Source organism: Phascolarctos cinereus, unplaced genomic scaffold (assembly GCF_003287225.1).
Source record: "Phascolarctos cinereus isolate Bilbo 61053 unplaced genomic scaffold, phaCin_HiC Scaffold_7;HRSCAF=346, whole genome shotgun sequence".
NCBI classification, from domain to species: Eukaryota; Metazoa; Chordata; class Mammalia; order Diprotodontia; family Phascolarctidae; genus Phascolarctos; species Phascolarctos cinereus.
In genome coordinates, this window is record NW_027556180.1 from 87,743,417 (window position 1) to 87,758,941 (window position 15,525).

The 15,525-nt window shown below is 40.7% G+C and overlaps 1 protein-coding gene across 1 annotated transcript in view; it reads right to left on the reverse strand.

The window, feature by feature from the left end:
- Positions 1-1,049: 1,049 nt before the first annotated feature.
- The window catches only part of CBY2 (chibby family member 2), a 35,977-nt gene continuing 21,501 nt past the window's right edge, over positions 1,050-15,525 (reverse strand). The window contains 2 exon segments of the mRNA XM_020971278.1: positions 1,050-1,801; positions 1,804-2,464. Of these exon segments, the coding sequence (XP_020826937.1) occupies positions 1,203-1,801; positions 1,804-2,464 (1,260 nt within the window). The 3' untranslated portion in view covers positions 1,050-1,202.

Below are 15,525 nucleotides of genomic sequence, written 5' to 3' on the forward strand. Positions count from 1 at the left end.
TTTGTTAAGTTCTGAATTTTTTAAAATAAACAAATGGGGATTAGATGGCCTCTCTGAGGTCTCTTCTAGATCGAAATCTATGCTCCTCTATTTCTAATAATCTCTGCTACCACTGGCCATCTGCTTATTCCCATCACTTGATGGAACTAGGAATAAGAAATTTAGGTTTTGCCTTTTTCTTCATGAACCCTCAGGGGTGTCTCCCAATTTATGGGGTCCTATAATTTCTATGTCTGTAAAATGGGAATAATAGCTCAAATTTATATAGGGCCTTAGGATGTGCACAAGTGCTTCATGTAAGTTGTCTTATTCAATCCCTCACAACAAAATCGAGGTAGATGCTGTTATCCCCATTTTACACAGGAGCAAACTGAGGGTCAGAGGGAAGTGACACATCCAAACTCAAACAGCTAACAAGCATCAAAGGTGAGATTTGAGTGCAAGGTATTCCTGATTCCAAGCCCAGCACTTAATTTCTGTAAATTCTTTTGTTTGCTGAACTGTGCTTCCAGGCATCTTCCAGTCAGCTTGATTGCTTGTTTATTCCAAGGATTGCACCCTCCCAGCCATCAGGAAGATGCCCTGAGTTGACAATGAAGACGACCTGCATCGGGGGCTAGTGCTAAGAGGAGGACAAGATAGGACAAGAGAAAGGAGGTGAACATGTGTGAATGACTAGCAGAGTTCTAACTAAGTCAGGGCAACTGGGGCTCCGGAGGGAGCTGCCAAGACCCTCGGCAGCACAAAAATGGCTGAGTTTAGCACCTAGCTGGCAAGAATAATTATAAAATAAGAAGCTTCATAGTGGCTCATTTCCTACCGTTGGCTGCTCTCTCCTAGGTGAGGCTCATCTTTCCATCTCCCCCGCCTCCTCTCTACAGAGCATGGGGGGGGGGGAGAGGGTGTACCTCTGTATTCCCGTTTCTTCCTCCCCCAACTAAATTGTCTTTAAAATTTGTGACATTTTGTGAAGCTCGCCCCAGGTAAGGAAAATGGTAGTTACAACTCTAATCGTGAAATAACTCTCTCAGGCCAGTCTCCCCAGCTCTTCCTCATGCCTTTTATTACTTCTCTGACATCAGGGGGGCCAATAATGCTGCTCTTTCCATAGGCACCAAGGCGTCAGGGGGAAGGGGCCGGGGAAAGGAGAGGAAGTTTCCAAATGAAGCTCTATAGCTGGGCCCCCCCCAAGCTCTGGGCCTTCAGACCCTGCCGGGCTTCTTCAGCTCCTTGTTCTTGGGGGGCATGTGGCCATGTAACTCTTCCACCAACACCCTCATCCTCGCGGTGATTTCCGTCACCGTCTCGATCACCAGCTGCTGCTGCAGCTTCAGCTTGTTGTTCTCCCACAGGACCTTGTTCTCCTCCTGGCAGGCCCAATGCTCCTCTCTTAGGAGCTCCAGGGCCCGGTTCTCCTCGTGAAGAATCCGGTTCTCCTCTCTCAGGGCGCGCAAGCTCTGGTTCTCCTCCCGCAAGGCTTGCAGGGCTTGGTTCATTTCCCGAAGCACCTGCAGAGACTGGGCCTCTTCCTGGAGGCCTGGCACGGCCTTGACGTCCTCGAGAGGGATGGACAGGTTGTTGACCATCTCCCGGAGGGACTGAAGGGCTTTACTGGCCTCGTGGAGGGTCGCAGGCGCTCTGGGTTCTTCGCACGGAGGGATGGTGCTCTCCCCCGACTGCCTTAAAGCGCTGCGGACGCAGTCTGGAGGGGTTGGGAGGCCTTTACATTCATCATGGGGACGTGCGTTTTGCTCGGGACGGGGCCAATGGGCCTCTCTCTGCTCTAAAAGGATCTGGAGGGCCGATTCTCCTCCCGGAGAAACTGCAGGGTGGCGCTTTCCTTCCTGGGCGTCTGCAGCGCTGTGCTGTCCTTCTTCGGGACCTGGAGGGCTGAGTTGTCCTTTGGGATCAGCACCGAGGAAGCCGCGCCGGCCGCTCTCCCCAGCTCCCCTTTGTTCTCTTCCTTGTTCTCCTCCCAGAAGGCCTGGAGAATTTTGTTCTCCTTGCTCAAGATGCGGTTGTCCTCCCGAAGGGCCTTGTTTTCTTCGCGAAGGGCCTTGTTTTCTTCGCGAAGGGTCTTGTTCGCCTCGCGAAGGGACTTATTCTCCTCTTGCAAGATGTATTCCTTGGCCAGCCTCTTGTGATGCAGCTTATGATGGAAAGAAGAGGCAGGGGAGAAGTGCTGGGATTGCAAGCGGCAATTCTCATTCACCCATCTCCCGTCCTGGAAGACGAACATCTCATCGCTCAGCTGAACCCGGGGAAGGTTATAGTCCAGCTCCAGCTCTGCCTGTGATGGGGGATGCTCCATGGTGTCACAGATGGGCACAGAGGAGAGTCGGTTCAGTGGGTGTGAGTGTTGACTTACAGTTCTTCGGTTTAGTCTTGGCAGGGAAGCCTGTACAGGGCACCTTGGCACGGAGTGCAGATTATGGATCTGGAGACAAGGCTCAACTGAGCCCCGCTGTGGAAGAGAATAGGGGGACATATAAAGCATTGGTAAGGACATCTGACCCACCCAGAACTGACATAGAGATAAATCAGGATACCCAGATATAGGAGTACAGAGGAGAAAAAAAATGCTAGACTAAGACTGGAGATCTGGGATTTCGGTCCCGGCTCTGACTCTTGGGATTGTAGGATTTAGCTCTGGAAGGGTCATTTGAGGTTGTTTAGTGCAATGTACTCCTTTAACAAATGAGGAAACTGAATGCAAGTACTTGGTCCTACCCAATGCTTCCTCATCCTCTTCCTCAACAGGCAACCGAGCCACTTCAAACTAAATCCAGGATGTCCAAAGGAGCAGGAACGGAGCCTTGGCCAGGGGATACTCACCTTTTGCATTGCATTCCCTGTGGCATTTAGCAAGGTGTTGGGGATTTGAAGCCCCATATAGTAGAGTTCCATTTTACTTCTCAGACTTACATCCATCACTGCACTCCCTTCTCAACATTCTGTATTCTAGGAAATGGAACTCTTCACCTATCCCTGACCTCATTCTTCCATTTCCCACGATCGTGATTTTGCTCTCCCCCATTTTTGGAGTGAATTCTCTCCACATATCTGTTGAAATCCTTCTCTTCCTTTAAGGCTTGACTCAAGTGCTAATTTCTTCATGAAAACCTCCCTAATCTCCTTACCTAAGGGGACCCCTCCCCCCTTGAATATTTAATGACTTGGTTTCACTTCTATGCACTTTCAAAAAAATCATTCTAATTTGTATTATAATTATTAGTGATTGTGGTTCACCAACCACCACTACCCCATTATTCTGAGCTCCTTGAAGGCAGGGACTTGCCTAGCACAATGTCCTGTACACAGTAGGAAGTAAATGAATCCTTCGGTAGTAAGTAAACTTTTTGAAGGTAAGGACGGCTAGAGGGTTTTGTCTTTGCATCTCCAGTGCCTAGCATGTTCCTCGCATGTAGCAGGTACTTAATAAATGCTTTTTGAGTAGAACAGAATTTAGTTCAGTCAACCAATGTTATGTGTCAAGCACTGAACTGAATCCTGAGGATGCAAAGACAAAAGTTAAACAGTCCCTACCCTCAAGGAGCTTATATTCTCATATAGAAAATAACATTAACATACATACATATACATACACAACATATTATATATAAAATGACATCAGACAGGGCTTTGCTGCATGTTGAGATTACCTTTGATGGAAGCACTTACATTGGAGACTCCAGCACCTGTTTCCATTTCACAACCATATGACTTTAGTGAGAGTAACCCTTTTCTATTGGCCACAGAGCTAGTCTGTCTGTCTGTCTGTCTGTCTGTCTGTCTGTCTGTCTGTCTGTCTCTCTCTCTCTCTCTCTCTCTCTCTCTCTCTCTCTCTCTCTCTCTGTCTCTCTCTCTCTGTCTCTGTCTCTCTGTCTCTCTCTCTCTGTCTCTTTCTCTGTGTCTCTGTCTCTGTCTTTCTCTGTCTCTCTGTCTCTTTTTCTCCCCCCTACCCAGTGGTATCCAGGAGTAAAGGTTTTGGTCTTATTCACCTGCAGCACGAACACATGCTGAGTTGGGTAGAGGTAAGGGTCACCTTTCCCTTCCTTTTAGACTCTGTGGTGGCAAGAAATGAATTTGAGATTTGGGTTTGTTTCATTTGTTCTTTTCAGGTCTAGCTACAGGGACTGGAATCCCCAGATCCGTGAGGTCGGACTGTTGTGAAAGTATATACAAATCATCATATGCAGATGGGAGGCATTTACAATTACAGGGATCAGAAAAAGCTTTCTGCAGGAGGTGGCACTTGATCTTAATGAGTTTTGAAAGAAACCAGGAATTTTCAGAGGCATAAATGAGGAGAGAGAGAAAGAGCATTCCTAGCATGGAGAATGAAAATTGCAAAGTCTCAGACATGGGCAATGGAGTGTCATGGTTGAGGAGCAGCAAATACACCAAGTATAGCTGGATTGTAGAGTGCATGGAAGGGGGTACCATGTAAGAAGGCTGGAAACACAGGGAGGTTCCAACTTGTGAAGAGCTTTAAATGCCAAACATAAGAGTTTACATTTGATCCTAAAGATAATAGGGAATTGTTGGAATTTATTGATGGGGATGGGAGGCAATCAATATAGTCAGATCTACACTTTGGGAAAAATCATTTTGGCAGATAAATAGAGGATGGTTTGAGGGGAGAAGAGACTTGTGGCAGCAAGTCCAATTGCAAAGCTATTGCCATAGTGCAGGTGAGAGGTGACAAGAAACAGAACTAGCAAGATGGCTGCATGAATGGAGGAAAGGGGATGTTATACTGTGGACAAAGAAACTGTAATATCTACCACTGATTAGGTATAGGGGGTGTGTGAAAGTGAAATGTCAAAGATGACACTGAGATTTGGATCCTAGGTGATTGGAAGGATGGTCATGGATGGTTCTTCAGCAGAACTAGGGAAATCCAGAAGAGAAGAGAAAATAGGGAATTCAGAAGAAGTGGATTTTAGAGAAAAGATAATAAATTCTCTTTTGGAAATCTTCAACTTAAGATGCTTAAGATTTTCTAGTTCAAAATATCTGATATGTAACTGGTAATATGGGGCTAGAGCTCAGGAGACTAGGGCTAAATATATAGATCTGGGAGTCATCTGCATAGAGATGGCCATTGGATCTATGGGAGCTAATAATATCTCTAAGCTAGATAGTATAGAGTAAAAAGAGGAAGCCCAGGACACAGCCTTGGGTGACAACCAGTGAGTGGGCTTGACATAAATGAAGATGCATCAAAGAAGCTTGATAGTGATCTAACAGGTAGGAGGCATGAAAAACTCAGAGGGGAGAGAGTAGCCAGGGGGAAAAGTCAGTCATCAGTGTCAAAGACTGCAGAGAGGTCAAAAAGTATGAAGATTGAGAAGACGCAGCTTGATTTGGCAATTAAGAAATCATTGCTTGCTTTAGAGAGAGAAGTTTCAGTTGAATGATGAAGTCAAAAGCAAGATTGCAGAGTTTAGATGAGAGTGAAAGAAAATGGAGGCACAGAATGTAGATAGATTTTCCAAGGACTTTAGCTGAGAAGAGAGGAGAGATATAGAATGAAAGTTATTGGGGGAGAAAGGGAGCCAGGTCTTGGTAAATTCCAGAAAGTAAGAGGAGCAATAGAAGTGCTATATGAAGTCTGTTGATTATGGTGCAGGAGCTCCAGAGACTACTGTAGAAAGAGCAGCTAGATCTGGAGTAGGACTTCAGGGAGGGTTGAGGTAGGATGAGAACAAGGGAACTGGCAGCTGGGATTAGGGAGGGGGATGTATTCTTGAGAAAGTCAGAGGTTTGGTTTCACTGGGTTGAGAAGAGAATAAAAGGAACAGGAATGCTGTCACCATTGGAGATTGAGATCAGGCAGAGTATCAGTGAGGTCTCTCATGAACCTGGTGGTTAGAAGGCTCAAGGTCAGCTCTCTGACTTCTGCACAGCCCTGTCCTAGGAGACATCTACACATTTACTTCACAGCAGGAATGACTAGGTGATGATATGTTCTGGTAGTGCAATGGCCCTACCACTGGTGGGGGGGGGGATAGGGAAGGATTCTTAGGAAGCCTATTAAGAAGGCAGGATTCCTACTCTTGCTCATGCTAGTCCTGAACAGAGTCTGGCTGAGTTGTAGTCCTTAGGTTTTAGAAGCCTAGAGATGAGGCAGGAAAAGTCAGCTGCAAGAAAGGCCTGGTCTCATTGATAGAGTTTATATGTGATCCTAGAGGTAATAGAAAGTCAGTGGTGTTTATTGAGAAAGGGAGTAACGGGTCAGACACACATATTATGAAAAACACATTGGCAATTGTTTCGAAGATGGATTGGGAGTAGGAAATGATTTGAAGCAGAAAAATCAAACAGAAGGTCATTGCAGTAATCTAGGCCAGTGGTGTTATAAGGAGAATTCTGGGTCATGTGCCCAACAATATGGAGGACAAGACACTTTTTTCCATCCTTACAACCTTTCAAACCTCTTAAAAATAGGAATTCTGTATAATTCTTCTCCATAGTCTAAGACATCAAGAAACCCAAGGAGGTAACATCCCAGTGAACTAACAGTAGAGAATGCTAATCCCTAAACCCAAAGACACTCCCTGACTCACCAGCAACCTCACTGGCAGAGCTGCACCAGGTAACTCATTGCTTGCAACCGAACTCAGTTCTGCCCCAGTCCTCATCTTTGTGCTGCAGAAAGCCAAAAGCCGGAAGCTTGCTTTGGCTGGAATGGCAGTATGGCAATGTTTTGTGCTGTACCAGTACTCACCGAGAGAACTGAGGAACAAAAGGGATTAGAGCAAAATGCCAGTGGGGGTATCACTCCACTAAACCCAGCCAGGACCAGTTCTGTACCTACAAAAGTCACTTGTTACAGAGCCTGAAGCTGGTAAAATATGAATTCTCCAGCATGGGAGAAGGCTCAGATAGTTTTGAGATCCATCCTCTGGAGATACTGCCATCAAGGGGAAGGAGTCAGAAAGTGAGTGAAGGGGGATAAATTACTAAAGATCTCAGGAGGAAGAAGGAAGAAAACTCAGTTAAAGACCTTAAACATAAATAGATAAACTTACAGAGAAGATGTGAATAAGAAAGGAATATGACCGCCAAATCAGGTAAATGAGTTAAAAGAATCTGTGAATAAATATTATAAGATGAAATAAGAAAGGAAAGAAGGAAGGAAAGAGGGAAGGAAATAAGGAAAGGATGCAAGCATTTATTAAAAGCCTACTATGTACCAGGCACTATGCTAAGGCATTTTATAAATACCATTTCATTTTATCCTCTTACTACAACCCTGTGAGGTAGGTGCTATTATTGTTCCTATTTTACAGTTGAGGATACTGAGGCAGTTGGCGGTTAAGTGACTTACCCAGGGTCACGTAGTTTGTGAGTGTCTGAGATGGGATTTGAACTCCAGGTCTATCCTGACTCTAGACCCAGTACATTAGCCACTGCACCACCTACTTGACTCTTTCTTGAAAGAAAATGAATCAACACCTAATGAAGTAAAGGATATCAGATTCCAAAGAGAGCATGGAACCCAAGACGAATGTTCCTAAATGTTTTTTAAAAGAAATAATAATTGTAAAAGCAGTATTTATGGCCTTTAGAGACGAAATAATCAGCATAAGAGAAAAGTTTGAATTAATGATGACAAGCCTTACAAAAGAGACAAAGGAAAGAACACCTGGTTTGTGTTGCAAATACATAAAAGTGAAGAATAGTTTGGAAGAAGAAAAGTGTAAAGTAGCAATTTTAAAAGAAAACATGATCTCCATGTGAGCAAAAAATATTGATCTAGAAAGCAGGATACATAGACACAAAAAACACCATAATGGAAGAAATAATGAGAAAACTGCCCAGAACTTCCAAACAAAGAAAACAAAGTGCCAATGAAAAGAATCCACAGATTACCTTCAGAAAATAAAAAAACAATTAACAATAATAAATATAATATATAACAAAACATACTATAATATGTTAAGTATAATAAGTAAAAAAATAAAATAATAAAATAATAAAAATGAAAAACCTTCTGTGGTGCAGTCTCCAAGATGGTGGTTAAATTGGACAAAACAAAAAATTCTACAAACAACCCAGAGAAAGAAATCCAGATATGCAGGACAGGAAATTTGAATGACGCAAGATTAATCTTCACCCACCAGAGACTACAGGAGAGAAAGTATTAATGAGTCACTAACAGCAAGAGCAATTTACAATCTACGGTGGCACCTTGAGCTTAGTCATTGATGGAAAAAAATGGATGCCCTATAAAAAGAGATATCTGAAGCATTCTTAACAAAGAAAACCAGATGTGAGCAAACACTCCCAACAACAAAAATACAAGAAGGGAAAAGAAATGCAAAAGCCAAGGAAGACACAAAGAACAAAATTAATTATCCCAGGGGGGAAAAAAGAGAAAAAAAACTGAAAAAAGAAAGACATATACAAGGTTAATGAGAACAATACAAACAAGAACAAAGCAACAACACAAAGATAATTGAGAGATTTCCTTCCAGCAGAATATGAAGGAGACCAGAGTGAAAGTGGAAGTCAAATAGAAGTGGCAGTGAAGGAACAAGACTAAACCATCATAGACTAAACTTCACACCTACAACACACTGACCTACAAGTGAATCAATGTTTATAGAGGGACTAAATTGTAGAATGGGAGGGCATATAAAAGGAGAGAGGAGAAGAAGATCCCAGAAAAGAATATGTGGTGTAACCTAATTAAGTCAAAGGTAAACAATGAAGGGAAATTCACTCCCGTATTCTCTCATGAAGAAGAGAGTTGATAGGAGAATGGGTGAGGAGGCAAAGAGTTGGATTGGAAAACAGAAGAAAAGAAACAGAGAAATCTTTTTTCAGTGGCAGGAGGGGGTCCCACCAAAAAATGCTCCCATGGGAGAGCAAAGATAGTCTATAAATGGACCATGGAATTGATATAATTTGCTTAGTAAGACCTCTGTCTAAGACCTGTCTCAGGAGAAGAGGAATCAGAGCCTCTGGGGGCAACTGACACCCAGAAAAGTGGGAAGGAATTGATCAGAGAGGAAATTTCATGATATATATGTGAAGGGAGGGAAATGATCATGGGGGAGGGAAAAGCTAGAAAAGCACAATTAGGCACATGGGAAAATTCCTAACATGGGGCAGTATTTCTGTCCTTTATTCTGGTTGAGTCATTCAGTAATGTCCAACTCTTCATGACCCCAGTTGGCAAAGATACTGGAGTGGTTTGCCATATCCTTCCCCAGTTCATTTTACAGATGAGGAAACTGAGGCAAACGGGGTTAAGTGACTTGCTCAGTCAGGGTCACACAGCTAGTAAGTATCTGAGGCCAGATTTGAACTCATGAAGACAAGTCTTCCTGACTCTAGGCACTCTATCCACTCCACCACCTAGCTGCCCCATCCTCCATGTCAGAGACATCAAAGACACGCCCATTGACCTAAACCAATTAAAATATAACTGGGAAATATTTAACAAAATAAATAAATATATAATAGAACATAATGTTAACATGTGATTTTCTAAGTAAATATGTGGTCTGTAGGGATTCTTATGTATAGTTTAGCGAGTCCCATTTTTATTTGAGTTTGACACTGCTGCTCTAAATCACCTGCAGGAATTGATTTTTCTAAGAGTGAATCACAAGAGAAAAAGGCAACCGGAGGCCAAAACTATTTAGAAGAGAGAACTCAAAACAGGTACCTTAGAAGCTTTAATTCCACAGAGAATACAAGACTAATGAAGGAATAAATAAGTTTAAGGGTCATTAATCAAAGAATAAAAATCTAAAATAAATTGAAAAGTTAATACAAATAATGAAGAGGAAAAGGGAAAGAAATCCTTTTTAGGAAAAAAAAGTACAGAAAATGAAAGTGAAGAACTAATAAAACAAATTGAAAGGGGAAAGAGGCAAAAGAATTTTACTTAACTAAGAGGGGAAAAAAAGAGGGAAGGAATTAAATAACTAGATCAAAGGAAGAAGGGGAAAAGGAACTAATAAGGAACTCTGAAAACTAGGGGAAAGGGTAACAAATGGGAGAAGGAGAAGCATTAGGGGAAGAGCCATTGGGAATAAGGTTACCTTAAAGTAGATTAGGTTAAAATAACTGAAGAGACAAGGTACTATCTTTATAAAGGAAAAGAGGAAAAACACTAACTTGAGGGGAGAAACAATATTAGAGAAAAATGGAGGGAAATCTAAATCTAACTCATAAGTTTAAATGTGAATGGCTTAAACAATCTAATTAAATTTAAAAAAGTAACAGATTGAATAGAAAACCCAAAACCTCGCAATCTGCTGCTTATAAGAAATACATCTAAAAAGCAAAGACATATACAAAATAAAAATGAGATCCAAGAACAAAATTTACTATGCATCAGATGAATCCAAAAGAAGCAAGAGTTCTAATTATGTTATCAAAGTAAAAAATAATAACAACAATTCATAACATAGAAAGAGATAAATAAGTAAACAATGTTATGCTGAAAGGAACCCTAGACAATAAGTCAATATAAGTATTTAGCTTATGTGTTCCAAATTCCTTAAATTCATAGAGGAAAAATTAACTGAATTACACAAAGACATAGACAATAATAAAAGAGTGGTATTTAAGGTCCTTCTCTGTTTTGGACAAAACTAATAGAAAGGTAAAAAAATCCAAAAATATGGAATTGGGCGAATGGTGGGAGAAATTAAAGCTAAAACAATTATGGTATCTTCTGAGTGAGACTGCTTAAACATATGTATATATATTGGGTAGCTATACATATATATGTATATATTCTCAACACTACATGGAACTTTTACAAAAAATGACCATGTATTAGGGCACAGAGATATTGCAAATAAATGTTAAAAGACAGAAATAGTAAATATATCCTATAGACACCATAACACAATAAAAAGAGTAGTCAGCAGTTCAAGGAACAAAAACAAAAGACACAGACCCAAAAGGAGACTTAGCAATGTAATACTGAATAATTAGTGGGTGAATAAAAAAAATCATTAAAAACAATAATTATGTGGGAAAATGATAATGATTAAACAACACACCAAAATTTTTGAGTTGCAGCTAAAGCAGTCTTCAGAGTAAAAATTATATTCATAAAAACATGCATTTAAAAAGGAAAATATTAATAAATTAAATGTGCAATATAAAAATTTAGAAACCCAACAAATAAGCAAACCTAAAATAAGCACAAAGGAAGAGATACTAAAAATTAGAAAAATAGATATACTAGAAACCTCCCCCAAAAAAACAACCTGTAGAGATGATTATTAAAACTAAAAATTGGTTTTTTGAAAAGACCAAAAAAAGATGAACCTTTAGCTGATAAAAAAGAGGATAGAAAATAAAATCAACAAAAGAGCAAACCAACAAAGTGAAATAACAACAAAACCAGAAGAAATGAAAAAGAGTTATCAGAACCAGCTGCCGACAATTACATACTACCAAAATTGAGAACATGAAAGAAATAGAGAAATGCTTTCAAAGATACAAAATACTGGGGCAGCTTGGTGGCGCAGTGGATAGAGCACCAGCTCTGAAGTCAGGAGGACCTGAGTTCAAATCTAGCCTGAGACACATAATATTTACTAGCTGTGTGACCCTGGGCAAGTCACTTAATCCCAATTGCAAAAAAAAAAATGATACAAAATACTAACAGAAAATCAGAGATCTTAAATTATACAATCTCAAAAAAAGAAATAGAACTAGCTTGTAAAGAACTACCAAAGAGGGGGGCGGAGCCAAGATGGCAGAGTGAAAGCAGTGACTTGCTTTAGCTCTCCCTCAAACCCCTCCAAATACCTACAAAAATGGCTCTGAACAAATTCTAAATCAGCAGAACCCACAAAAAGACAGAGTGAAGCAAATTTCCAGCCCTAGACAACCTGGATGATTGATCAGAAAGGTATATTGCACCAGGCCATAAGAGGAGCACAGTGTGGCGTGGGTGTGCAGCCTGCAGCGAATCCTGGAGCTGGCCTCAGAGGACTGAATTGCCAGCAGCTGTGGTGGATTCCACACGTCTCAACCCAGCAACACCAAAAACAACTTAGAAGGTCAGTGGGAAAAGTCAGTTTCTGCAGTACTGAGAAAGAAGTGCAGGGTCTCAGCTCCATTCCCCAAGCATGGCCTGGGATTGGGGATGCCTCCTGAGCTTCTGACCCATGGACTGAGAGGGAATCCAGTGGCTGATCAGAGGAGGATTGCAGAGATCTCTTTGCCAGTTCTGACACAGGAATCTCTTGCTTTGCCCATGCTTGGATCTGGGTCACAGTTCTGGGCGGTGGTCCTGGGGGCGAGGAGGAGCACTGGTATGGTGGAGCTTGTAGTGGCAGAAGAGAAAAAACCCTCCTCATAGTTCCAGGAGAGAAAGGAGTGCTTGTGGTCACTCATAGACCAGAGCACAGGCCAGGAAAGCAGTAAACACCTCTCCCCTTTTCATACAACCTTGGAAGAACTGAAAATTTACAGGTCCCTACAAGTATCTCTGAAAACAGCTATACAAACCCCTGAAGCTTGGGATAGTACATTCTCTACATTGGAAGCACACTCTTACCTTAACAAACAGTTTAAAATTCAAGTAGTTGGCTGGGATCATGAGCAAACCTAGCAAAAAGAGTCAGACTATATTATCTTACTTTGGTGACAAAGAAGATCAAAACATACAACCAGAAGAAGACAACAAAGTCAAAGCTCCTACATCCAAAGCCTCCAAGAAAAATATGAATCAGTCCCGGGCCTTGGAAGAGCTCAAAAGAGATTTTGAGAAGCAAGTAAGAGAAGTAGAGGAAAACTGGACCAGAGAAATGAGAGTGATGCAAGAAAATCATGAAAAACAAGTCAACAGCTTGCTAAAGGAGTTCCAAAAAAATACTGAAGAAAATAACACCTTAAAAAATAGCCTAACCCAAATGGCAAAAGAGGTCCAAAAAGCCAATGAGGAGAAGAATGCCCTAAAAAGAAAAATTGGCCAAATGGAAAAGGAAGTCCAAAAGATTACTGAAGAAAATACTTCCTTAAAAATTAGAATAGAGCAATTGGAAGCTAGTGACTTTATGAGAAATCAAGACACTGTAAAACAAATCCAAAAGAATGAAAAATTAGAAACAATGTGAAATATCTCATTGGAAAAACAACTGACCTGGAAAATAGATCCAGGAGAGAGAATTTAAAAATTATTGGACTATCTGAAAGCCATGATCAAAAAAAGAGCCTAGACATCATCTTTCAAGAAATTATCAAGGAAAACTGCCCTGATATTTTAGAACCAGAGGGCAAAATAGAAATTGAAAGAATCCACAGATCTCCTCCTGAAAGAGATCCCCAAAGGAAAACTCCTAGGAATATTGTAGCCAAATTCCAGAGTTCCCAGGTCAAGGAGAAAATATTACAAGCTGCCAGAAAGAAACAATTCAAGTATTGTGGAAACACAATCAGGATAACACAAGATTTAGCAGCTTCTACATTAAAGGACCGCAGGGCATGGAATATAATATTCCGGAGAGCAAAGGAGATAGGATTACAACCAAGAATCACCTACCCAGCAAAACTGAGTATAATCCTTCAGGGGAAAAATGGTCATTCAGTGAAATAGAGGACTTTCAAGCATTCTTGATGAAAAGACCAGAGCTGAATAGAAAATTTGACTTTCAAATACAAGACTCAAGTGGAACATGAAGAGATAAACAGGAAAGAGAAATCATAAGAGACTTATTAAGGTTGAACTGTTTACATTCCTGCATAGAAAGATGATATTTATAACTCATGAGACCTTTTTCGGTATTAGGGTAGTTGGAGGGAAAAATATATGTATGTATATGTAGATAGATAGATAGATAGATAGTATAGATAGATAGATAGATAGAGGCACAGGGTGAGTTGAAGATTAAGGGTCATATCTGGAGAATAAAATTAAGGATGAGAGAGGATTATACTAGGAGAAGAAGAAAGGGAGAGGTAGAATGGGGTAAATTATCTCAAAAAAAACAAAAGAAAAGGTCTTACAGTGAGGGGAAAGGGGAAGGTGAGAGGGAATGAGTGAATCTTATTCTCATAGGATTTGGCTTAAGGAGGGAATAACATACACATTCAATTGGGTATGGAAATCTGTCTTACCCTACAGGAAAATAGGGGGAGAAGGGGACAAGAGAGCAGGGGATGATAGAGAGGAGGGCAGATTGGGAAAGGGTAATCAGAAGCAAATACTTCTGAGGAGGACGGGGTCAAAAGAAAGAATAGAATAAATGGGGGGCAGGATAGGATTAAGGGAAATAGAGTTAGTTTTTCACAACATGTCTACTATGGAAGTGTTTTGCATAACTGCACACGTATAACCTATATTGAGTTGCTTGCCTTTTCAATGAGGGTAGGTGGGGAGGGAGGAAGGGAGAAAGTTTGGAACTCAAAGTTTTTAAAACATACGTTTAAAAAAATGTTTTCACATGCAACTAGGAAATAAGAAATACAGGAAATGGGGTACAGAAGTCTATCCTGCCCTACAGGAAAATAGAAGGGGAAGGGGATAAGAGAGGGGAGGAGAGAAGAAGAAGGGCAGACTAAGGGAAGGGATATTCAGAATGCATGCCATCTTGGGGTGGAGGGAGGGGCAAGATGGGGTGAAAATTTGGAACTCAAAATTTTGTGGAAGTAAATGTTGAAAACTAAAAATAAATAAATTTGTATTTAACAACAACAACAAAAAAAAGAACTACCAAAGAGGTGATAAAGGCCTGAATTTAAGTAATGGCTGCATGAGTGGAGAAAATTGGTTGTATGTAAGACATAAATGCTGTAAAGATAGAAAGGACAAAATTTGGTGACTTGATTGGATATGTGGTAAGGAAAAGGGAGGAACTGAGGAATGACACAGAGGTAGCAAACCTGGGTAACTGGAAAAATAGTAATTACCTGGACAGTATTAGAAAAGTTCAGAAAGGGGTACAGAAAGATAATGAGTTCTATTTTGGACATGTTGAGCTTGAGATGCTGATGGGACAATGTATAATTTTAAGTGTCCAATAGGCAGTTCATGATGTCTACATATCAAGAAAAAGACTAAACAAAAATATTTATATCAGCTCTTTTTGTGGTGGAAAAGAGTTGGAAATTGAGGAGATGCCTATTAATTGGGGAATGGCTGAACGAGTTGTGTGGCATCTGACTGTGATGGAATACTATCATGCTATGTAAGAAATGATGAGAAAAATGGTTTCAGAAAAACCTGGAAAGACTTATATGAACTGATGCAAAGTAAAGTGAGCAGAACCAGAAGACTATTATACATAGTAACAGCAATATTGTAACAATGATCAACTTTTAAAGACTTAGCAACTATAGGGAATACAATGATCTACCTCCAGAGAGAGAGAATTGATAAATTCTGAGTGCAGAATGAAGCATGCTTTTTTCACTTTATTTTTCCTTTTTTTCAACATTAGTAATATGGAAATATTTTACATGACTTCACATTTATAGTTGATATCATATTGCTTACCTTCTCAGTGGGTGAGGGAAGAACAAAAGAGAGAAGAGAAT